This window comes from Argentina silus (genome assembly GCF_951799395.1).
Source record: "Argentina silus genome assembly, chromosome: 12".
NCBI lineage: Eukaryota > Metazoa > Chordata > Actinopteri > Argentiniformes > Argentinidae > Argentina > Argentina silus.
Genome location: NC_139666.1, coordinates 4,220,378 through 4,243,457, shown reverse-complemented (window position 1 = coordinate 4,243,457; position 23,080 = coordinate 4,220,378). Strand labels below are relative to the sequence as shown.

Here is a 23,080-nt window from a genome sequence, read left to right as displayed (position 1 = left end):
TTTTCTCAAATTTCAAATCCAGCTAGCAAATATATATTGAAGATACAATTAATGTTGTTGTGTAACAATGATCTACAGCATACTCATGAGGTATTTATTTTTCCTCAGAGCCCCCAATCGTCGACTTTGATGTCTCTGTAAAGAACGGAGTTATTATCAAAGCTGGGGATGCCCTGAGACTACCTGCCATTGTGACTGGCAGACCTCAACCAGAGGTGAAATGGACAAAAGATGACGGTGAACCTGACAAAGAGCGGGTTGTCATTGAAACAGAAGGAAAGAACAGTGTTGTGTTTATAAAGAATGCCAGGAGAACAGATCATGGAAAGTACGAGATATTTGGAACCAACAGCAGTGGCACCAAATCTGCTGTCACTAGAGTTGATGTCATGGGTGAGTCTCCATAGAAGAAATATCTGACTTAGTTTTACCATCCAGAGTTTTGCTGTGTTATTGATATTTACCTTGTGTTTTCAACTAGATGTTCCTGGGCCTGTGGCTGATTTGAAGGTTGTTGGAGTCACTAAGAGAAATATTGGCCTGAGCTGGTCTGATCCAATTGACACCGGTGGCAGTGATATCATTGGCTACGAAGTAACGCGAAAGGATGCAAAGATGCACATCTTTAGACAACCTATCGAAACTGCTTCATGCAAGTGTGATATTCGGGACCTGCTCGATGGAGAGGAATATATGTTCCGTGTTGTAGCAAGGAACAAGTATGGCCTTGGCGCTCCATCAGACCTTGGACCTATTCTCGCTGCAGATCCCAAGGGTACGAAGCAGAAGAAAATGGCTACCATTTCCAAAGGTTTAAATTCTGTCTAAAATAATAACAAAACATACTCCTCTCTTCATTTTAGGTACACCATCTGCCCCAGAGAAACTTCATTATACTGAGAGAACCAAGGGCACTATAACTCTCGCTTGGGAGCCACCTCGTCGTGATGGAGGCAGCCCAATAAGAGGCTACTATATTGAGAAGATGAGACAAGATGGAACTGAGTTTGAAGTTGCCAATCGTCAGATCTGCCCAGACTGTACTGTCACATTAGAAAACCTCTCAGAGAACAATCTTTATCAGTTCCGTGTCAAGGCATGTAATGAGGTTGGAGATGGTGAACCCTCAAAGCCTATTAGTGCTAATATACAGGATGATGAAGGTATGTGACAGTAACACTATACATTAAGTTATTCTATAAATGTGTAGTAACACGTTGTAACATTATACTTCCATAATTGCTCTGAAATTGTTTCATAAAATGCCTCTTGTGTTGTAGTTATCCCAACCGTGATAATGTTGAAGCAGTTCAAGAGAAATACCATCATTGTCAAGAAGGGAGAGGCCATTGAAATCCCTGCTGAGGTGATTGGTCTTCCAATGCCAGTAATTCAATGGTCCAAGGATGGGGTTGTCATTGAGAAGCCAACCGAGACACTATTGATGGAAACAGAGGAGGTGAACCGAACAAAATCTACCACCAAAATCAGCATACCTGAAACGATCAGACAAGACAAAGGCGACTACAAACTTACTGGCACTAATTGCTATGGCTCAGCCCACCACACTATCAAAGTAGTAATTCTAGGTAAGTTTTCTAGCAGTCATTCATTTCTTAACAATCATGATGGTGGTAACCATAATGAAAGTCTTAATATGTTTCCAATACGTTCACAGACCGTCCTCTTCCACCAAGAAACATTGTGGTTTCTGATATCAAAGCTGATTCTTGCTATCTTACCTGGGACGCCCCTGAAGACAATGGGGGTAGTGACCTCACAAACTACATAATTGAGAGGAGGGATGCAAGCAAGAAGAAGTCTGACTTTGAGCAACTGACTTGCAACATCATTGACAGGAGATTCGGGGTTAGTGCAAAGTCAAAGTCTACATATTGAAATATTGATTAAAATGATGAATAACAAATAACATGACAATGACTAATTAATTGTATCACTCTTTCTAGGTGTATAAACTGGACACTTATGGCACATATCAATTCAGAATCAAAGCTCAGAACAAGTTTGGAATAAGTGATGGTTGTGATTCTGAAAAAGTTGAGCTCAAAGATCCATTCGGTCTTCCTGGTCCGCCTCGCAACCCCAAGATCATTGGACATACTTCCACCTCCATGGTGGTGACCTGGGAGCCTCCGCTGAGCAACGGTGGCTCTACAGTCACCGGCTACTGGCTGGAGAAGAGGGAGAGAGGAGCTGTGTACTGGGGTCGTGTGAACAGGGCTCCAGTCACTAAACCAGCAGTGAAGGGACTGGAGTACAACATCCTCCGCCTGATTGAAGGTGCTGAGTACCAGTTTAGAGTGATGGCCGAGAACGCTGCCGGAGTGGGGCCGCCAAGCGAGTCTACAGGGTGTGCCTTTGCAGTTGATCCACGCAGTAAGTGACCTGATCTTTTATGTGGAAGAACATTTTACTATTATTATTATTGTCATGCATATTATTATCATGCATGACATAAGTTAAACTGTTATTCTCTATATTTCCAGATCCCCCTAGTCCGCCATCATGCCCAGCGGTTAAGGACAAAACAAAGAGCAGTGTGACACTCACCTGGACTCCACCAGAGAGAGACGGTGGAAGTCCAATCAAAGGATACATCATTGAGGTGCATGAGGAGGGCTCGCCTGATTGGAGAAGAGTGAATGCGCCAGACAAGCTGCACCCTGGCACTGAATTTACTGTCCCAGATCTTAAAGAAAACAAGAAGTGCCGGTTCAGGATAATTGCTGTCAACGCTGCTGGCGAGTCTGACCCAAGTGCACAAACTGCTGACATCATCGTTCAGGACATTCTAGGTAAGTTACATAAAATGAGGAGAGAATGAGCAATTATTGTAAACAATTATTGATCAAATGTGTGCACTTGATTGGTTGATTCATACATATCTACTTATTTCACAGTGGAACCCACTATTGTTGTGGAGGTCAGCGCACATGAGCTTTTGTGCTGCAGAGCTGGCACTACTATTAAGATTCCAGCCATCATTACGGGAAGACCTACTCCTAAAGTCACATGGGAGTTCATTGATGGAACAGCAGAGACCGAAAAGAAGAATGATATTCACACCCTCCCAGTGGACTCAGAGGTAATGCATCTACATGATGCATTAACATGCATCTACAAATCAAAGTTTCAGTTCTTTAAACAAGCTTCTTGAACCAAACTCATGTTACAATCAAATATTTTGTTAATGTCTTAACTCAGATCCAGTCGACTGATACAACATCAGTCATAACAATCCCTGACAGCAAGCTCAAACACGCTGGACGATACATCATCTCAGCTGACAATGCAGCTGGACACAAGGTGGTGAAAGTCAGAGTCAACGTCCTTGGTAAGTAAAACATAATTCAACAGATGGTTAATAATGGAACACATTTTTTTTAAACAGATCCTAACCTGTGGCATACCTTATTTTCAGATTTGCCAGGTCCACCTAGAGACCTGAAAATCACTGACATCACAAGAGGGACATGTAGACTTTCATGGAAGCCTCCAGAGAACGACGGTGGTGAAAGAATCAAGAGTTACTTCCTTGAGAAGAAAACTGTTGAAGGAAAAGCTTGGACCAAGGTCAACCCTGCTTGTGGCAGCCAATCGTTTGTGGTGCCTGACCTCATTGAGGGACAGGAGTACCTTTTCCGTATCCGGGCTGAGAACCGCTTTGGTATGGGACCATTCGTTGATACCATTCAGAGGACGAAGGCCAGAGATCCTATTCGTAAGTGAAAAACTGGATTAATTAATAATTTAGATCATAACTCAATATAGTAACTGTAATTATTCCATTGTTTGAGAATGTTGTTAAATAGTACATTAGTAATTGCTTTGTAATTGAGTTGAGTGGTTTGTGGTATAAAAAAGTGGAATAAGGACTGAGTGCATTTATAAATAATCATTTGTCATTTTATTGAATGATATTATAATGAGTAACCTAGAACCTGTGTTGTTGTTATAGCAGTAATAATGACATATTCATATTATAATGAGTAACCTAGAACCTGTTTTGTTGTTATAGCAGTAATAATGACATGCATATTTTTTTTCAGATCCTCCAGATCCTCCGACGAGGGTGAAGATCGCCAATGTCACCAAGAACACAGCTACCCTGAGGTGGAAGGCACCGAAGAATGATGGCGGTGCTCCTGTAACACACTACATTGTTGAGCGCCTCGGCTGGGACTCCACTGGATCCCAGAAGGAGGCTTGGAGACAGTGCAACAGACGTGACATTGACGCCACCTCCTTTAAGATTGAGGACCTGATTGAAGGGGATGAGTATGAGTTCCGTGTCATGGCTGTGAATGAGGCCGGTAGAAGCAGACCATCATCCACAGCGGGACCGATCTTCATTCAAGACCAGACACGTAAGTTCATGTAGACAAGGCATAATTTTCATACGTAACGTTTAAGGTGTTTGAAGCCAACAAATACATTTCCTATATTTGTGTCATTTAGGTGCACCTGCAATTGACCTGGATGAATTCATGGAAGTTGAACAAGGAGCTGACATCAGCATTGTGGCTAAGATCAGGGGCTGCCCCTTCCCCACTCTCACCTGGCAGAAGGCTCCACCTCACAAGGCAGAAAACAAGGCTGATGTGCAGTATGATGAGCACATCAATAAGATTGTGTCTGATGATAGCTGCACATTGCTGATCCAGCAGGGCAGGCGATTAGACACTGGCCTGTACACCATTGTAGCCAGCAACAGCCTGGGAAAGGCCTCAAAAGAAATGAGACTCAATGTCCTTGGTAAATGGCACTTACACCATTGTAACACCATGTAATTGCAATATGCTTTTCCATACTGTATCTGTGTGATCTATAACTGAAATGTATTTATTTTAAGCTCAAACAACTATTACTTATTTTCTACAGGTCGACCAGGACCTCCATCGGGTCCCATTAAGTTTGAGGAAATTGGAGCGGAGAAGATCACCCTGTCTTGGCTTCCTCCTAAGGATGATGGTGGCTCCAAAGTGACCAACTACGTCATTGAGAGGCGTGTGGCGAGCAGGAAGACATGGATCCCAGTGACCAACGAACCCAAAGAACGGGTCTTCACTGTGGATGGCCTCATGGAGGGCCATGAGTATGTGTTCCGCATCATGGCTCAGAACAAATATGGAGTTGGCGATCCTCTGGACAGTGAACCTGAGAAAGCCAGAAACCTCTACAGTAAGTGGAGCAGATACCACATTTTTATCACGTATCAGCATCATAACACAAAATACTAGTCTAATAAACTGCGTTTGAAGTTAAAGCAGAGTTAATGTTATTTTCTCTCTACAGCTATCCCTGGCCAGTGTGAGAAGCCAACCATTTCCAGAGTTACTCTCGATTCCATGATGGTAAACTGGGAGGAGCCATCGACTGACGGTGGTACTCCAATAACTGGTTATTGGCTGGAGCGCAAAGAAACTGCATCTAAGCGCTGGAGCAGAGTGACCCGCGATCCTGTTCGTCCTATGCCTCTGGGAGTGTCTCACAATGTGACTGGACTAATTGAGGGTTCCCAGTACATCTTCCGTGTGACAGCTATCAATTTGGCCGGATGTGGTCCTCCCAGCGCACCCACAGACCCTATATTTGCCAGAGATCCCATCTGTAAGTATAATGCTGAATGTTTATTTTTTTTAAATATGTTTTTAGGGCATTTCTGCTTTATTGGGATAGAGACAGTAGAGATTGACAGGAAGGATGGGTGAGAGAGGAGGGATGACATGCAAGATATGTCAAGGGTTGGAATCGAACCAGGAACCTTGCGATTATGTGGTATGCGCATTAGTGTGCTATGCCACGAAGCGCCCCATACTAAATGTTTTATTTAAGAATATTTAGTCATATTTCAGTATTTTAACCATATTTGTATTTCATTGTGTAGCGCCTCCCGGACCCCCAACACCAAAGGTCACAGACTGGACCAAGTCAACCGTGGACCTGGTCTGGATCCCACCACTGAAGGACGGTGGAGCAAAGATTGTTGGTTACTTTGTTGAATACAAAGAGGAGGGAACAGAGGCATGGGTTAAAGTAAGTACAAGGTTACATGTTGATAGTCTTTTGTAATGTCATGTTCTTTGTCCTAGTACAGAAACTTATGGATGTCATATATATCTTTTCATTGCAGGCTAAAGATAAGGAAGTTAGAGGCACCAAGTTTGTCGTTTCCGGACTGAAAACACTTGGACTCTACAAATTTAGAGTGACAGCAATAAATGCTGCAGGCCTCAGTGAGCCTGGTGAAGTTCCAGAGGTGATTGAGGTCAAGGACAGGATAAGTAAGTGAAACTTTCTACTATTGACATTGTGATCTGAAGTTGTTGAGGAAATTCTATTTATCTATTTAATAACATCCTGCTTTGATTACTTGCAGTTGTTCCAGAGGTTGACCTCGATGCCTCAGTAAAGGACAGGATGGTTGTTCACGCTGGTGGTGTCATCCGCATCCTGGCCTATGTGTCAGGACAGCCTGCACCGACAATCACATGGAACAGAGATGATGGTGCTTTACCACCAGAGGGCGTTATTGAGACTACCTCCATCAGCTCCTCTCTGGTGATCAAGCCTTGCACGAGAAGACATCAAGGAGTTTACACACTTACTGCTAAGAATGAAGGGGGTGAAAAGAAGAAAGCCATCATCGTTGATGTACTAGGTAAGCATTTAAAAGTCAGTCTTGTGATACTGAACCAAAGCATAGACACAAGGAATGTAAGCAATTTAGCACACATTTTCATGTATTGTTGTGTATGTGTTCTCTCTTACAAACAGCTTAAAAAATCTAAATGTGCTTCATTATTCTTCTTCATCAGATGTCCCTGGGCCCGTGGGCGTACCCTTCACCACAGAGCACCTCACCAGTGACTCCTGCAAGTTGTGCTGGTACTTCCCTGAGGATGATGGTGGCTCTGCCATCACCAACTATATTATTGAGAAACGTGATGCTGAGAGAAAGGCCTGGACGGCTCTCTCCTACACAGTCACCAGGCACACTGCCGTTGCCCATGGACTGATCAATGGAAAGGCCTACTTCTTCAGGATCGCAGCTGAGAATTCAATTGGAATCGGTCCATTTGTTCAGACCACATCAGAAATTACCATCAAGGATCCAATCAGTAAGTCCAGATCCCTTTCTCTCACGGTTTCTTTAATTTGTCTTCTGTTCATTGTCTTCATTTGTCATAACTTAATTTGTGTAATGAAGTTATGTTTTTCATATCAGCTGTAAAAGGTTCACATTAACTAATGTTGCTTGGCTACGTTAACCAGCGGTGCCAGACCGTCCTGAGGAGCTGGAGGTGACAGCCGTTACCAAGGACTACATCAGCGTGACATGGAAACCTCCCAAGTTTGACGGAGGCTCAGAGGTGACAAAGTACATCCTGGAGGCCCGTACGATTGGCAAGGACAAGTTCACAAGGCTGACAAAGGAGAAGCTGATGGAGAGGAGATACACATTTGATGGTCTGAGAGAAGGGGACACCTATGAGTTCAGAGTCAGTGCTGTAAATGAGATCGGCCAGAGCAAGCCATCCTTCTCTACCAAACCAATCACATGCAAAGATGAGCTTGGTAAGGGTTTCCTGTATTTTAGATCAAATCATATTCATTGCATCTGGTTATTTCCAGTGTTTTTTTGTGTGTTTTTCATTTAAAAAAAACTGAGCGATGATTCTGAATTAATTTTTCAGAGCCCCCAACTATTGAGCTTGACTTCCGTGACAAGATCATTGTCCGCGTTGGTGAGAGCTGTGCTCTCCTGGGTCGCTACACTGGAAAACCATCCCCAGCTATCATGTGGTCCAGAGATGACGAAGAGTTGAAGGCAGACAACCACATCAAGTTCAAGAACACACTGACCACAATGTGCTTAGGCCTTATGAAAGGCCAGCGTGAGCACAGTGGCAGATACTGTGTGCTTGTTGAAAACAGCACTGGCTCACGAAAGGGCATCTGCAATATAACAGTTGTCGGTATGTAGTCAGTCAGTCCAGTGTCTTCTCATTTAATGATTTTCTAATCTTCCTTTGTTACTTATTGTTTTCAAATAATTTCACAATCATTCTCAACCAATCATTCTGGTTTCCTTTCTAGATCGCCCAACCCCTCCAGTGGGTCCAGTTATCTTTGAGGAAGTTCATAGAGAATACATGGTTATCTCATGGAAGCCTCCTCTGGATGATGGTGGATGTGGAATCTCCAACTACATAATTGAGAAGAGAGATGTAAACAGAGACGTGTGGATAACTGTGACATCTGCCTCCACCAAGACAACATGCAAAATCCCCAAGCTGGTGGAGGGCAAGGAGTACATCATGAGAATCTGTGCTGAGAACATGTATGGCATCAGTGACCCACTGGATTCAGAGGAGATGAGAGCCAAAGATCTCTTTAGTATGTAATCAATCTCCATTGGAATTCAATAACTCTATTTTTACTATGTCGCATCCATGTAAACAGTTTATTTGTGCATGAGAGGAGGGTAAATGTTCATCAACTCAATAGAGATTTTGCTATTTTTAAACAATGAGGTAATTGAAAGAACATGAATGTATGAATTTTACAATCACAACAACACAAATAGAAAATTGTGTCTTTGCTAGTTAACAACGTTACCCCCCTCTAAGTGCATTGTTTACAATGCAACATCATAACTAAATAACTAATTGATGTCACTCTCCTATCCATGGATGATTACATGACCACTTCAGTGCTGTTTCTAATGTTATCCTGTCTTCGTAGGAGTGCCTGAGGCTCCGGAGGCACCAACAGTGAGGGAAGTCTACAAGGACAATGTTCTAGTGCTGTGGAGCAGACCTCGTGATGGTGGTAAGCCCATCACCAACTACATCCTGGAAAAGAAAGAGCCATCTGCTAAGAGGTGGTCCCGTGCCACGAGAGATCCCCTCTACCCAGCTACTCAGTTCAGGGTGCAGGATCTTGTTGAAGGCTGCCAATATGAATTCAGGGTTATGGCAGAGAATGAGATTGGTACTGGTGACCCTAGTCCGCCATCAAAAACAATTCTCGCGAAAGATCCAATTGGTAAGTGTGCAACTATAATAAATAAAACTGTATAAATTATTGTCATTAAGTTATAACAAGTTACCCTTACTGCAAATGTTACTTAATATAATTTCTCTTCACAGTTCCTCCCAGTCCCCCTGTACTGCCAGAGGCAGTAGACAAGACTAAGGACTCAGTCAGTCTTAAATGGCAGTTACCTCGCCATGATGGCAAAGGCAAAATCTTTGGTTACCTTGTGGAGTACCAGAAGCCTGGTAAAGTGGAGTGGGAAAAGGCAAATCAGACTCCTGAAACTTGCCAAGACACCAACTTTGTTGTAACAGGCCTGGCTGATGGTGAAGAGTACAAGTTCAGGATCATGACTGTCAATGCAGCTGGCAACTCTGAGCCTGCCTATGTTCGTCAAACAGTGAAAGTGCACGACAGGCTGGGTAATTTTCAGATTTTCAGTTTTGAAAAATCAAATCGATTTGTGGTAGTGATGGTAAACTGTACTATAATGTTTTATTTGTTATATTTCCATCTCTGCAGAGGCTCCAGAGTTAATGCTTGATGCCAATATGTCCCGTGACCATCTTGCAATGTTGGGAACAGATATTACTCTCAGCGCTGCATTTAAGGGCATGCCAATCCCTACTGTCACATGGAAGAAAAATGACGGAGAAGCCCCTGCACATGCTACCATTGTAGTCACTACTACAGGTAGCAAGTTACTGATGCGCAACTGTGTTCGTGCAGACTCCGGCAACTATACCATAACTGTTGAAAATGCAGCTGGATCAAAGACAGCTACTTGCGCAGTTCTCGTTTTAGGTTTGTTTTATTTCTCAAATATATATAAATATGTTTCATGGGATAATTTCTATAAATAAGTAAATAAATATGTTGTATTTATTGTACATTTTTGTGATCTAGATAAACCTGGTCCTCCTCGGGATCTTACCATATCTGAGGTCACCAGCGAGTCAGCCTACCTCTGCTGGAAAGCGCCAGAGGATGATGGTGGTGCTGTGATCTCACACTATGTGGTGGAGAAAAAAGATGTGGCAGCTGAGAAGTGGGTGCCAGTCTCTGCCTCAAACAAGAAGAGAAGCTTGATGGCTTTGTACCTGATGGAGGGGATCCAGTATCTATTCCGTGTTGCTGCTGAGAACCAGTTTGGCAGAAGTGCATATGTTCAGACAAACAAACCCATCAAGGCAGTTGATCCTCTCTGTGAGTACTGATAATAAGAATGAAGAACATTTCTGTGCCAGAGTCTGGTTCAATGGCACAGCTCCTGTCTCCATATTCTGTACATATTTCCCTTGGCAGTACTGGTTCAAATCCATCATAGCCACTTAGTACTGCACTAGCCACGATTCCTCATAATCTTTCTCCCTTTCACATTTCCACTGTCGAAATGAATGACCAATTGACAAATTTCGGAATGTGTATTTCAATATTCATTAATAGTTTAAGAACTGTTATTATCAATTATCTATGTTCAATGTCTTCCAGATCCACCTGGTCCACCAAAGGATTTGCATCATGTAGATGCAGACAAAACTGAAGTTTGGCTCCAATGGGATTGGCCAGACCGCACAGGAGGAAGTGAGGTCACTGGATTCATCGTTGAACACCAAGAGGAGGGAACCACAGACTGGGTCAACTTTAAGACTGTCAGCAACGCACACAGTCACGTGACTGGACTGGTGGAAGGAAAAACATACAGATTCCGTGTGAAATCACAGAATGCCATTGGTGTGAGCCGCCCAGATACCAGTGTCCCTGTTACCTGTCAAGAGAAACTATGTAAGTTTGATGCTCAATGATTATCTCTGTAGTGAATGTGCACACCTGCCTCAAAGTAACATTGTTGCCTTATGTTTTTTTTTTCAGTGGCACCAACTATTGAAGTTGATGTGAAGCTTATTGAGGGTCTCGTTGTCAAAGCTGGAAGCACTGTCTCTCTCCCAGCAGTCATGAAAGGAATCCCAGCTCCCACGGCTAAGTGGTTGAGTGACGGAAAAGAAATGACATCAGAAGGCAGATTCAAAATTGAAACAGAGGGTACATCAACTATCCTCTCCATCACTGAGTGCACAAGGGGTGACACTGGAGAATATCTTCTCACCGTCACAAACCCTGCTGGAAGTAAGACTGTAGCTCTGCATCTCACTGTGCTTGATGTCCCTGCTGCTCCTATTGGCCCTGTCAACATTATGGAGGTCACCCCCGATCACATGGTCATCAGCTGGAGGCCACCTAAAGATGATGGCGGCACACCTTTAATGAATTACATTGTTGAAAAGAAGGATGTCAAAAAGCCTTGGGAACCATGGTCAGTTGTGAGTTCTGGAAGCTCCAGTACAAAAGCAAACGTTTCTCGACTGGAGAAAGGTCGTGAATATGTTGTTCGTATTCGTGCAGAAAACAAGATTGGCATTAGTGCTGGCCTAGAAAGTCCCCCTACTATTGCCAAACATATGTTTGACCCACCTGGCCCACCAGGCCAGCCAACATGCACTGATATCACAGAAAATGCTGTGACCGTAGATTGGCCTTTGCCTGACTTTGACGGGGGCAGCCCTATCAGTGGCTATGTAGTAGAGCGTAGGGAAATGACAGGGAAATGGATTCGGGTGAATAAAACCCCTGTATTGGATCTCAGATACAGAGCATCAGGTCTTTTTGAGGGCAACAGCTATGAGTTCAGAATCTTTGCTGAAAACGTTGCTGGCACCAGTGGGCCCTCTCCAGTGTCAGACCCAGTGAAAGCCACTCGTCCTATTACTAAGCCAGGACCCCCAGTCAGCCCCAAACTGAGGGACTGGAGCAAGTCCTATGCTGACTTGGTCTGGAGCAAGCCCACCAGAGATGGAGGCAGCCCCATCTTGGGTTACATTGTTGAATGTCAGAAATCAACCAGTGCTCAATGGGATAGAATGAATAAGGACCTCATAAAGTCCTGTGCCTTTAGAGCGCATGGACTTTCTGAGGGCGTAGAATACAGGTTCCGCATTAGAGCATCCAATGCGATTGGAGATAGCGAGCCAAGAGAACTCCAGGAATCAGTCTTAGCCAAAGATATCCTAGTTCCCCCAGATCTGACTGTTGATGTGGCATGCCGCGACAGTCTGACAGTAAGGGCAGGGCAGAACATCAACTTGATTACCAGAGTTAAAGGTAGACCAGATCCTGAAATAACATGGACAAAGGATGCCAAAGTTCTAGGGATGGACAAGCGCATTGAAATGAACAACAACTTCCCTCTGGTTGAACTGGTCATTCAGGAGGCAGTCAGAGAAGACTATGGGAAGTATGCTATCCAGGCTAAGAACAGCAGCGGCCAAGCACAGGCCACAATCATTGTGAATGTGCTTGACACTCCAGGACAATGTCAGAACTTGAAGACAACTTATGTGACCAAAGATTCTTGCATGGTGTCCTGGGAGAACCCACAGGACAACGGAGGCACTGAGATAACACAGTACATCATTGAGTGCCGTCAGCCTAGCCAGAGGGGTTGGTCAGTGGTTTCTTCTGACTGCACCAAACGCCAAATTAAAGCACCACTTTTGGAGAACTCTGAATATTTCTTCCGTGTGAGTGCTGAGAACAAAATTGGTGCTGGACCCCCGATAGAGACAAAAGCAGCCATCCTTGCTGTAGATCCTATTGAGAAGCCTGGTGACCCAGAGAACCTCCAAATCAGTGAAATTGGCAAGACATTTGCCTTCCTGAAATGGAAGAGACCAGACTATGATGGTGGTAGCCGTAACCTTGGTTACCATGTTGAGAAGAAGCCCAAAGAGGCAGATGAATGGGAGAGACTGCACAAGGGTGCTATTAAGGAAACATACTTCATGGCAGACAGATGTATTGAAAACCAAATCTACCAGTTCAGAGTACAAACAAAGAATGAGGGAGGGGAGAGCAACTGGGTGACAACAGCTGAGGTACTTGTCAAAGAACAACTGGTGGAACCAGAGATTAGCATTAAGTTGATTGGAACCCTAGTTGTCAAGGCTGGTGACTCCATTCCAATTGAAGCAACTATCAAAGGAAAACCACAGCCTGATGTCAAGTGGTGTAAGGATGGTGACACTGGGGATATCAACAAAAGCTCAAGGCTTCAGGTTGAATCCGGTGTCGAATTCTCCAAATTCCTATTGACAAACTCAAGGCGTACAGATAGTGGTAAATATCTAATCACTGCTACAAACAGTGCAGGGAGCTGCACTGCTCATGCCGCAGTAAATGTGCTTGACAGACCTGGTCCCATCAGTAATCTGGTGGTGTCTGGCATCACAGTGGACAGATGCAAGTTGGCCTGGGATGTACCAGAGGATGATGGTGGATGTGAGATATATAACTACATCATAGAGAAATGTGAGAAAAAGAGAATGGTGTGGTCTATCCATTCCTCTGCTGTGATCACAAACTCTGCAAATGTAACACGCCTTGTGGAAGGAAATGAATACATCTTCAGAGTACGTGCAGAAAACAAAATGGGGGCCGGCCCAGCAGTGGAGAGCGAGTCTATTGTTGCCAGGACCCAGTTTAGTAGGCCAAGTGCACCAGAGGCACCAGAAGTCACCAAAATAGCCAAGCAGGAGATGACAGTTCAGTGGTCTGCTCCTGAGAATGATGGTGGAAAACCAATCATTGGCTACCTACTGGAGAAGAAGGAGGAACATGCAATCAGATGGGCCCCTGTCAGCAAAGATCTGATCCCTGGAACACGAATGATTGTCACCAATCTGATGCCTAATCATGAATATCAGTTCAGAGTCAAGGCTGAGAATGAGATTGGAGTTGGTGACGCAAGCAAGCCCTCAAGATCCATCGTTGCCAAGGATGTTCTCGGTATGAAAATCAGTCAATATTTTCATCATAAATTCACAATCAATGCAATGCTTATCATATTTGACCCACATGTACCTCTGTTAACATACTTTTGTTTTGTGTTGACTTTACAGAGCCTCCTAGTCCTCCAGGGAATCTGAAGGTTGCTGACAGCACCAGGAGCTCCATCACACTGGGCTGGACTAAGCCTGTGTCTGATGGAGGAGCTCCCATTATTGGTTATGTTGTTGAAATGAGAGTTAAGGGAAGTAACAAGAAGGGAGATGAAAACTGGAAGAGGTGCAATGTTGCAGCCCAGCTGATTGTGACTGAATTCACTGTCACAAGTCTGGATGAACACCTTGAGTATGAATTCCGTGTTTCAGCACAAAATCAAGTCGGCATGAGCCTACCGGCTGATCTGGAGGGAGCCGTATTACCCAAGGATATTCTTGGTGAGGACTTGATAGAACTACGATTCTATTGTTTCACAACAAAAGCACTCAACTCCATCACCATATAATTACAAAGTAATTCTGAAATGTTAGTGCAATTACTTGAGTAATTAATCCTTTACTACAGAGGTATAAGAGCAAAGTAAAGTGTGACCTAGTATCAATAATTTCAATTATCAGTGTATTTGCCTTAAAACATTCACTTTTTCTTACCAACAGAGACACCTGAGATTGACATGGATGCCAATATGAAGCAGGGTGTGACAGTTAGGGCTGGATGTCCAATTAGACTAGTTGCAACAATCAGGGGAAGACCAGCACCCAAAGTCACATGGAGAAGGATGGGCATTGATAACGTTGTCAGGAGGGGCCATGTGGACCTCATTGATACAATGACTTTCCTTGTCATCCCTGACAGTACACGTAACGACACAGGCAAATACTGCTTATCACTTCAAAGTGCTGCTGGAGAGAAGGCAGTGTTTGTGAATGTTAAAGTACTTGGTAAGTGCTGTGTGTGTTATATTAGCTCTCAAACTTTGTTGTGATCTAACCATAATATTTCAGATGTCTGTAAATATGTGAACTTGATCTATTCATCCCGTTCAACAGATACTCCAGGCCCTGTGGTGGGTATGGAGGTTACAGACATTACAACGGTGTCTTGCAAAGTCTCATGGTCTCCCCCTGCGAGTGACGGTGGCAGTGAAGTCACGCATTACATTGTTGAAAAGCGTGAAATTGACCGCAAAACCTGGGCAACAGTCAGCAGTAATGTGGAAGTGGACAAGGCAACTTTAAAGATCAGCAATCTTGTGCCAGGCACAGAATATTACTTTAGAGTCATAGCAGTGAATGAGTATGGTCCTGGAGTTCCCAACGTCACTTCAAAGGCCTATCTGGCATCTGATCCCATCAGTAAGTGCCTTGTTGTTTGACCTCTTTAGATGTCAACACAATAGAATGTTTCTTTACGCAGTTCCTGTTTTTATAACTGATTCATTTCCTCAGGCAAACCTGACCCCCCAATGAAGATTGATATCATGGAGATTACAAAGAACAGTGCCACTGTTGGATGGGTGAAACCAATGAGGGATGGAGGAGCTAAGATCGATGGGTATGTCATTGACTACCTGGAGGTGATTCCACCAAAAGAGCCACCAGCACCAGTTGAAGGAGAAGAGCAACCTGTGGTGGCAGTGGTAGAAGAGGAAGAGGAGGAGCCAGTAGATATTTGGACACCATACACAGTTGTTAAAGATTTATGTGTTGCAGTTTGTGGACTGAAGGAGGGTAAAAAGTACAAATTCAGAGTGGCAGCAAGAAATGCAGTGGGTTGCAGTTTACCTACTCAAACTAAGGACGCATTTGAGATCAAGGAACAGATGTGTAAGTTTTTATTTTGCAATCAAATTAATCAACAGCATGTTCACAACATTACTTTCATCTGATCTTGATATTAACCAAAAGTTGTTGTTCTTTGTCCTTAGTGGAACCCAAGATTATAATGCCTGAGGTTATAACTGCAAAGGCAGGAGCTAAACTCAGGGTGGAAGCTCTTGTGTCTGGAAAGCCAGCACCAGTTTGTAAATGGAAGCGAGGAGAGGATGACGTTGTCTCATCCAGTCGCCTTGCCGTGCACAAATCTCAAAACTGCTGTGTGCTCATCATCAAAGACGTATCAAGAACTGACAGTGGGCAATACAGTCTTGTTGCTGAGAACAGCTCTGCTAAAGTTGATCAGGCTTTGAAAGTGATCATCAGAGGTTTGTATTTAATTACATAAAATCATCACTTCTAAATTTCACAATCATCATGAAACCAATACAAATTCAGTGCTGATAATGAATGTCTTGTTCAGATATCCCCGGACCACCGGAGCCTCCATTTGAGATCAGTGAGATAGATGCTGATGCCTGTTCACTCTCTTGGAATGCACCTCTTGAGGATGGTGGAAGCATGATTACCAATTACGTAGTTGAGAAGTGTGACGTGAGCAGAGGTGACTGGGTCAATGCGGTGTCATCCTGTGGCAAGACTGGCTGCAGACTTGGAAAGCTTGTTCCTGGAAAGGAATACAACTTCCGTGTCCGTGCTGAGAATCGCTTTGGAATCTCAGACCCCATTACATCAGAGAGGATGATTGCCAAATTCCCCTTCGGTGGGTTCACAAAAATCATTCAAAATAGAGCCGGAGCCTCAAACATATTGTCCTTCACTTATCTAATGCATTTTTGTTACGTGTGTTTTTATCAATAGATGTTCCCGGCGAGCCCTTGAACTGCCACATTACCAAGACCAACAAGGATTGTATGTTTGTCGCCTGGGACAAACCAGAGACAGATGGTGGTAGTCCTATTACTGGCTTTTATATTGAGCGCAAAGAGAGGAACAGCCTCCTTTGGGTTAAGGCTAATGATACAGTTGTTCGAACAACTGAATATCCCTGTGCTGGCCTTATTGAGGGCTTGGAATACACTTTCAGAGTATCTGGTATCAATCGTGCTGGACAGGGCAAGCCAAGCAAGAAGACAGAGTTTGTCACAGCAAGAACACCAGTTGGTATGTATATTAATTATTTGCAATTCAATTATGATTCTGTTGTGATATGATCGTCATATAATATTGTGTATTTATGTCATTCTTCCACAGACACACCAGGCAAACCAGAGGTTGTGGATGTCGCTAAGAATTCTGTCACCTTGGTCTGGACCAGACCAAAGAACGATGGTGGAAGCAAGATCATTGGATATTATGTTGAAGCGTTGAGACTCCCCGGAGACAAATGGGTGCGTTGCAACACCAGCAGTCAGAATGTCCCAAGAGAAGAGTACAAAGCAACTGGACTGGAGGAAGATATGCAATACCAGTTCAGAGTCATTGCAAAAACAGCTGTTAACTTGAGCAGAGTATCAGAACTCTCAGACCCAGTCCTTGTCTCTGCAGAGAATGGTAAGTAGTGTAATGACAATGTGTCCTAAACGAAGCAATTAAATACAGTAAATTGATATTACATTTCTGACCATATCTTCATAATAATTACAGTGCCAGCAAGAGTTGAAATCGGGGTGAAGATGCAGAAGCTTCTGCCTGTAAAGGCTGGATCAAATGTTTGCCTTGAGGCAGAGGTGTTTGGAAAGCCCATGCCAAAGGTTACATGGAAGAGGAATGAAGAGGTGCTGAGATCGGGTGAGGGTTTGAAGATGACCCAGAAAAGAAATCACTTCGAGTTGGAGCTCTCTGCAGTCACCAAAGAGCACACAGGAGAGTATACTATTCTGGCAGAAAATGCAAGCGGATCTAAAACTGGGGAAATTCAGCTGAAGGTTTGGGGTAAGTACTGTATACGACAGACAAACTATGTGCCAATTTAAGTATCTGTCTGTATAAAGTTTGCATTACCATACCGCTCAATAAACATAATCATATTCTCTCATTTAGATATACCTGGGCCACCAGCCTCTTCCAAGTATGGAGACGTTTTTGCAAATACAATTCAGCTAAGTTGGGAACCACCAGTTACTGATGGTGGCTCTGATATCACAAGCTATGTTGTTGATAAGCGTGAAACAAGCAGAGCGAACTGGGCTCAAATTTCAGCCAAAATCAAAGGTGATGTCACTGAGTGCTCTGCGGAAAAGCTTATTGAGGGCCATGAGTACCAATTCCGCATCCGTGCAGAGAACCGATTCGGTGTTGGCGAGCCCCTCATTACCAGCCCTGTGATTGCAAAGAATCCGTTCGGTACGTTTTATTTAATTTGAATGGCTATTTTTTGTATCATATAGTGTTACAATTGTACTTATTTAACACTTGTATTATTTCCAGTCGTTCCTGGCCCATGTGAGGCTCCAGTTATAACCAACATCACTAAAGATCACATGACTGTCAGCTGGAAGGAACCAGCTGATGATGGAAAGTCAACAGTCCTTGGATACATGGTTGAAAAGAAGGAATCCAAAGAAGTCAGCTGGACTAAAATCAACAGAAAACCTGTGTTAGAAAGAACGCTTGATGTTGCTGGTCTTACAGAAGGATCTGAGTATGAGTTCAGAGTAATCGCCCTCAACAAGGCTGGCCTTGGAAAGCCCAGTGACCCATCCAGTGCTACTTCAGCATGTGATCCTGTGTGTAAGTAGTAGTAATGATTACCATAACTTTGGGAGGGTTCATTTACTTTTAATCTGACATGAGTCTGATCCACCCTAGACCCCCCTGGCCCACCTGTGTCGCCGACCGTCACTGACACCACACACAGCACCATCAGCTTGACCTGGACCAAACCAGCTAATGATGGTGGCAGCCCTGTCCTGGGCTACCTGGTTGAATGCAAGAGAACAGATGCCACAGACTGGATCAGATGCAACGTGCCCAAGAACCTACAAGAGACAAACTACATTGCTCAGTCACTCATTGATAAATCTGAATATCAGTTCCGTGTGTCTGCTGTGAACAAAGTTGGCTTTAGTGAGCCATGTGAAGTGCCAGATAAACACATTGCAAAGGATATTCTGGGTATGTATAATTGTATCTTCTAAATTGACTTTATGAACAGACGTTCTGGATTTTCTGAATTTTCAACTACACATTTTCTGAATTTTAAAACACTCTTCATTTGATTCCAGTTGCTCCTGAAGCAGTACTCAGTGCAGAGCTTAAAGACGTCCTGGTGCTGCATTCTGGAGATAAGATGAGACTTCAAGCTACAATCAAGGGCCGGCCTGTTCCCAAGGTGACTTGGGCCAAGATGAACACCAACATCAAGGACAGACAAGGCGTTATCATTAAGTCCACTGATACAGACACTCTGGTATATGTCGAGAGCGCGAACAGATATGATGCAGGCAAATACATCCTCAGTCTGGACAGTAGCTGTGGAATGAAGATGTACACAATTGCTGTCAAAGTTCTTGGTAAGCATAAATCTTTAAATTACCACCGGATCCAAACATTCTTTGAGTAATATAGCGTAATCTGTCATACTTAATGACGAAAATTAAAAAATGATTTGTTCGCCTTGCAGATACCCCTGGACCACCTGTCAATCTCATGGTCAAAGAGACGTCCAAAGAAAGTTCATCGATCCTCTGGGATGCTCCCCTGATTGATGGTGGCAGTGAAGTGACCAGTTATATTGTTGAAAAACGTGATGCAGAGAGAAAAGCCTGGTCTGCAGTTTCTACTGACTGTACCAAAACATCTTTCAAAATCCCAGATTTGGAAGCTGGTAGATCCTACTGTTTCAGGGTTAAGGCTGTGAATGAATATGGCGTTGGGGAGGCATGTGAAACTGCAGATGCAGTGAGAGCTTCTGGTAAGTGAACATGCACATTTCTAATCATCCATATTTGTTTTGTGTGGGAATGTTTTTGATTTTAAGTGAAATCAATGAGAAACAATGTTCTATTTCAGAACAACCTGGGCCAGTAATGGACTTTAAGGCCATACTGGTCACAAAGGATTCATGCACACTTGGCTGGAAGAAGCCTATAAGTGATGGCGGTAGCCGCATCATTTGTTATGTGCTTGAAGTCTTGAATGGTGATGACAACTGGAAAGAGCTGTTGAGATCAAAGAACATGCAGTACAGTGCCAAAGACCTTGTTGAAGGAAGAGAATATAACTACAGAGTCAAAGCAGTGAATGATGCAGGCGACAGTACATTGAAGGAGCTGACTGTCATGGCTAAAGATGTCATAGGTAAGAGTTTGCTATTAATCCTCAAAAGCTATACATAACATAATTATTATACAGATACTTACCTTGTTCACCTTTTTTGCAGTTTATCCTTCATGTGACTTGCGAGCTTTACCAAATATGTGCTACATTGCCAAGGAGGGAAGTACAGTCCGTCTGAAGATTCCAATCATTGGTAAACCTACTCCTAAAGTGTCCTGGAAGAAGGGTGAGGATGTCGATTTGACAGACACTGGGAGAGTGTGTGCAGAATCAACAGCAGTCAATACAACTCTGTTTATTCGTGATTGCCAGAGGAGTGATGCCTCCAAATACACTGTCATTCTAAGAAACAGTGCTGCATCAAAGGAGTCCACCATCTTCATCAGGGTGGTTGGCAAACCAGGAATACCCACCCAGCCAATCAAGTTTAAGGAGGTCACTGCTGATGGGGCCACCTTGAAATGGGGACCACCCAAGGATGATGGTGGATCAGAAATCACAAACTACATCCTGGAGAAGAGGGACTCCATAACCAACATGTGGGTTACTGTTGCCTCCTCTGTTGAGACCAACACCACGAGAGTGACAGGTCTTCACGAGGGGACAGAATACATCTTCAGAGTGTGTGCAGAGAACAAGTATGGCATTGGCGAAGGACTTAAATCTGATCCTATTGTTGCCAAGCATCCATTCAGTAAGTGGATTTAAATTGCATAGGTTTCATTGTCGTCAGATGTTATTGTGATATTGTTGACACTGTGATATCATTGCTTTTCTCCAGATGTTCCAGATGCACCCCTTCCCCCACAGATCATGAGCATGCGCCATGACTCAGCAACTCTGGTGTGGTCTGACCCAAGGAAAACTGGAGGCTCTCCAATCACTGGTAAATTACAAGTGTATTTCTGGTGACAATGAACTGTAATAAAAGCTAGCATAATTACAGTGTTGCTACAGCTTAGTAATTTGAAAAAAATTACACAATTTTACATGTTGTGTTACCAAATGTATGTTATACTCAGGTGTTATACATTGTCTGACTTGGTGAGTGTGTGTTCATGTCAAGTAATGTGTGTACTGTTTGTGGTTTCAGGCTACCATGTTGAATTCAAGGAAAGGAACAGTCTGTTGTGGAAGAGAGCCAACAAGGGTCCATTGAAGATGAAGGATTTCAAAGTAACTGGCTTCACTGAAGGACTGGAGTATGAGTTCCGGGTCATGGCAATCAATCTGGCTGGTGTTGGGAGACCAAGTCCTCCAACCGAGCCTCATGTTGCCTTGGATCAAATTGGTAAGAGGGAAAGAGATTTGTCAATTAGAATCATCCTTTCAGATGACCCATAACAGCCATGGGCTTGAGGAGCTTTTTTTTTTTTATTGTTTTGCATTGTCCACAGGCCAGGTTAACTGTAATATTATTCAATACAATACATGTGTCCTTGACCATGAGAGCCAACATGGGTGACCACATGTCTACAATGTTTTGTCTTACAATTACATCATTCTTCTTTATCTTTATCTCAGATGCTCCTGGTAAACCTGATGTAATCAGTATCACAAGAAGCTCTGTAACACTTCAGTGGACTGAACCTCAGTATGATGGTGGACACAGACTGACTGGCTATATTGTTGAAAAACGTGATTTGCCTTCAAAGATCTGGATGAAGGCTAACAATGTTAACATTGTGGACTGTGCATTCACTGTGAAGGACCTGCAAGAAGGCTGCAAGTTTGAGTTCAGAATTAGGGCAAAGAATGCTGCTGGAGCATTGAGTCCTCCCTCTGAACAAACAGACACTCTTGTGTGCAAAGATGAATATGGTAAGCGATATATTTAAGTAGTTCTGGTATTTGTATTTGTATTACTACTATGGTAAATTATCTAATGCTTTACTCATTTCATCAACAGAGGCACCAACCATCATTATAGATTCAACTGTAAAAGAAGGACTCACAGTCAGGGCAGGGGATACAATTGTGATAACTGCAACAAGCATTATGGGTAAACCCCCACCAACCTCAATGTGGTCTAAGGGTGGAAAATACTTTAAGCCCTCAGATATATGCCAAATTGAGGCAACCACAACATCCTCTACTCTGTCTATCAAATATGCTAGCAGGAAGGACTCTGGTGAATACACAATTACAGCCAGTAATCCATTTGGCGTCCAAGAGGAACATGTCAAAGTGAAGGTCTTGGATGTTCCAGGAGCTCCAGGTCCAATTGAGTCTAGTGGAGTCTCATCTGAAAAGGTCACTCTGACATGGACAGCACCAAATGAAGATGGTGGATCTCCAATCAAACACTACACCCTTGAGAAGAGGGAAACCAGCCGTCTCCTTTGGACTATTCTGGAGGAGAATGTGATTGATTGCCACTATGTCGCCAAAAAGCTGATAAAAGGGAATGAGTACATCTTCCGTATCAAAGCAGTGAACCAGTATGGTGCTGGTGACGCCTCCCACTCTGAGGCAGTCAAGATGGTGGACAGTTTTGGTATGTAAAACGGGCTTTCTAAATTGAACTTGATTCAGTTATAAAACATGGTTATATTTAATGAATGCATTCTGAATATTGTATCTTTGTTTGCAGGCCCTCCAGGCCCTCCAGGGAAACCAGAGGTTGATAATGTTGGTGGGCACACTGCCACCATCACATGGAAGAGACCAGTAGAGGATGGAGGAGCTGACATCACAGGTTACTGTGTTGAAAGAAAAGAAAGAAAAGGCATGAGATGGATCAGGGCATCAAAGAAAACCATCTCTGAACTTACATATGACGTGAAAGGTCTCACAGAAGGAGTTGAATATGAATTCCGGGTGCTTGCAGAGAACGTGGCAGGCTTTGGGGAGCCAAGTGAACCATCACAGCCGATTACAACCAAAGTTGTTGCATGTGAGTAAAAGTTTACACAATAAGTACACATTTATACCAAATAACTTTACTCTTATACCTGCGATCTAATAAACTTGAATTCCTCTGATTCTTGTAGTGTATCATGTTGTTGTAAAGTTATTTAATTGGTCATTGTTTTGTGATTACATTACTGAAATAGTGACTG

The 23,080-nt window shown here is 43.4% G+C and overlaps 1 protein-coding gene across 1 annotated transcript in view; it reads left to right on the top strand.

Annotated features, from left to right (window-relative positions):
• LOC310813205 (titin-like) overlaps window positions 1-23,080 on the top strand; it is a gene marked incomplete at its 5' end in the record, with an annotated part of 146,534 nt that overhangs the window by 78,764 nt on the left and 44,690 nt on the right. The window contains 48 exon segments of the mRNA XM_083682068.1: window positions 109-393; window positions 482-775; window positions 864-1,163; window positions 1,281-1,589; window positions 1,679-1,869; window positions 1,968-2,397; window positions 2,508-2,816; window positions 2,922-3,106; window positions 3,226-3,355; window positions 3,443-3,742; window positions 4,071-4,388; window positions 4,480-4,776; window positions 4,903-5,202; window positions 5,317-5,631; window positions 5,909-6,057; window positions 6,155-6,305; window positions 6,401-6,682; window positions 6,840-7,142; window positions 7,297-7,599; window positions 7,719-8,000; window positions 8,122-8,421; window positions 8,770-9,072; window positions 9,177-9,485; window positions 9,586-9,867; window positions 9,970-10,269; window positions 10,555-10,848; window positions 10,936-13,905; window positions 14,019-14,339; window positions 14,559-14,843; window positions 14,952-15,257; window positions 15,351-15,728; window positions 15,830-16,105; window positions 16,201-16,500; window positions 16,599-16,901; window positions 16,992-17,291; window positions 17,385-17,672; window positions 17,781-18,083; window positions 18,168-18,470; window positions 18,549-18,854; window positions 18,965-19,252; window positions 19,363-19,653; window positions 19,752-20,039; window positions 20,122-20,712; window positions 20,800-20,904; window positions 21,112-21,309; window positions 21,543-21,839; window positions 21,928-22,515; window positions 22,612-22,914. Coding sequence (XP_083538194.1) covers window positions 109-393; window positions 482-775; window positions 864-1,163; window positions 1,281-1,589; window positions 1,679-1,869; window positions 1,968-2,397; window positions 2,508-2,816; window positions 2,922-3,106; window positions 3,226-3,355; window positions 3,443-3,742; window positions 4,071-4,388; window positions 4,480-4,776; window positions 4,903-5,202; window positions 5,317-5,631; window positions 5,909-6,057; window positions 6,155-6,305; window positions 6,401-6,682; window positions 6,840-7,142; window positions 7,297-7,599; window positions 7,719-8,000; window positions 8,122-8,421; window positions 8,770-9,072; window positions 9,177-9,485; window positions 9,586-9,867; window positions 9,970-10,269; window positions 10,555-10,848; window positions 10,936-13,905; window positions 14,019-14,339; window positions 14,559-14,843; window positions 14,952-15,257; window positions 15,351-15,728; window positions 15,830-16,105; window positions 16,201-16,500; window positions 16,599-16,901; window positions 16,992-17,291; window positions 17,385-17,672; window positions 17,781-18,083; window positions 18,168-18,470; window positions 18,549-18,854; window positions 18,965-19,252; window positions 19,363-19,653; window positions 19,752-20,039; window positions 20,122-20,712; window positions 20,800-20,904; window positions 21,112-21,309; window positions 21,543-21,839; window positions 21,928-22,515; window positions 22,612-22,914 — 16,809 coding nt within the window.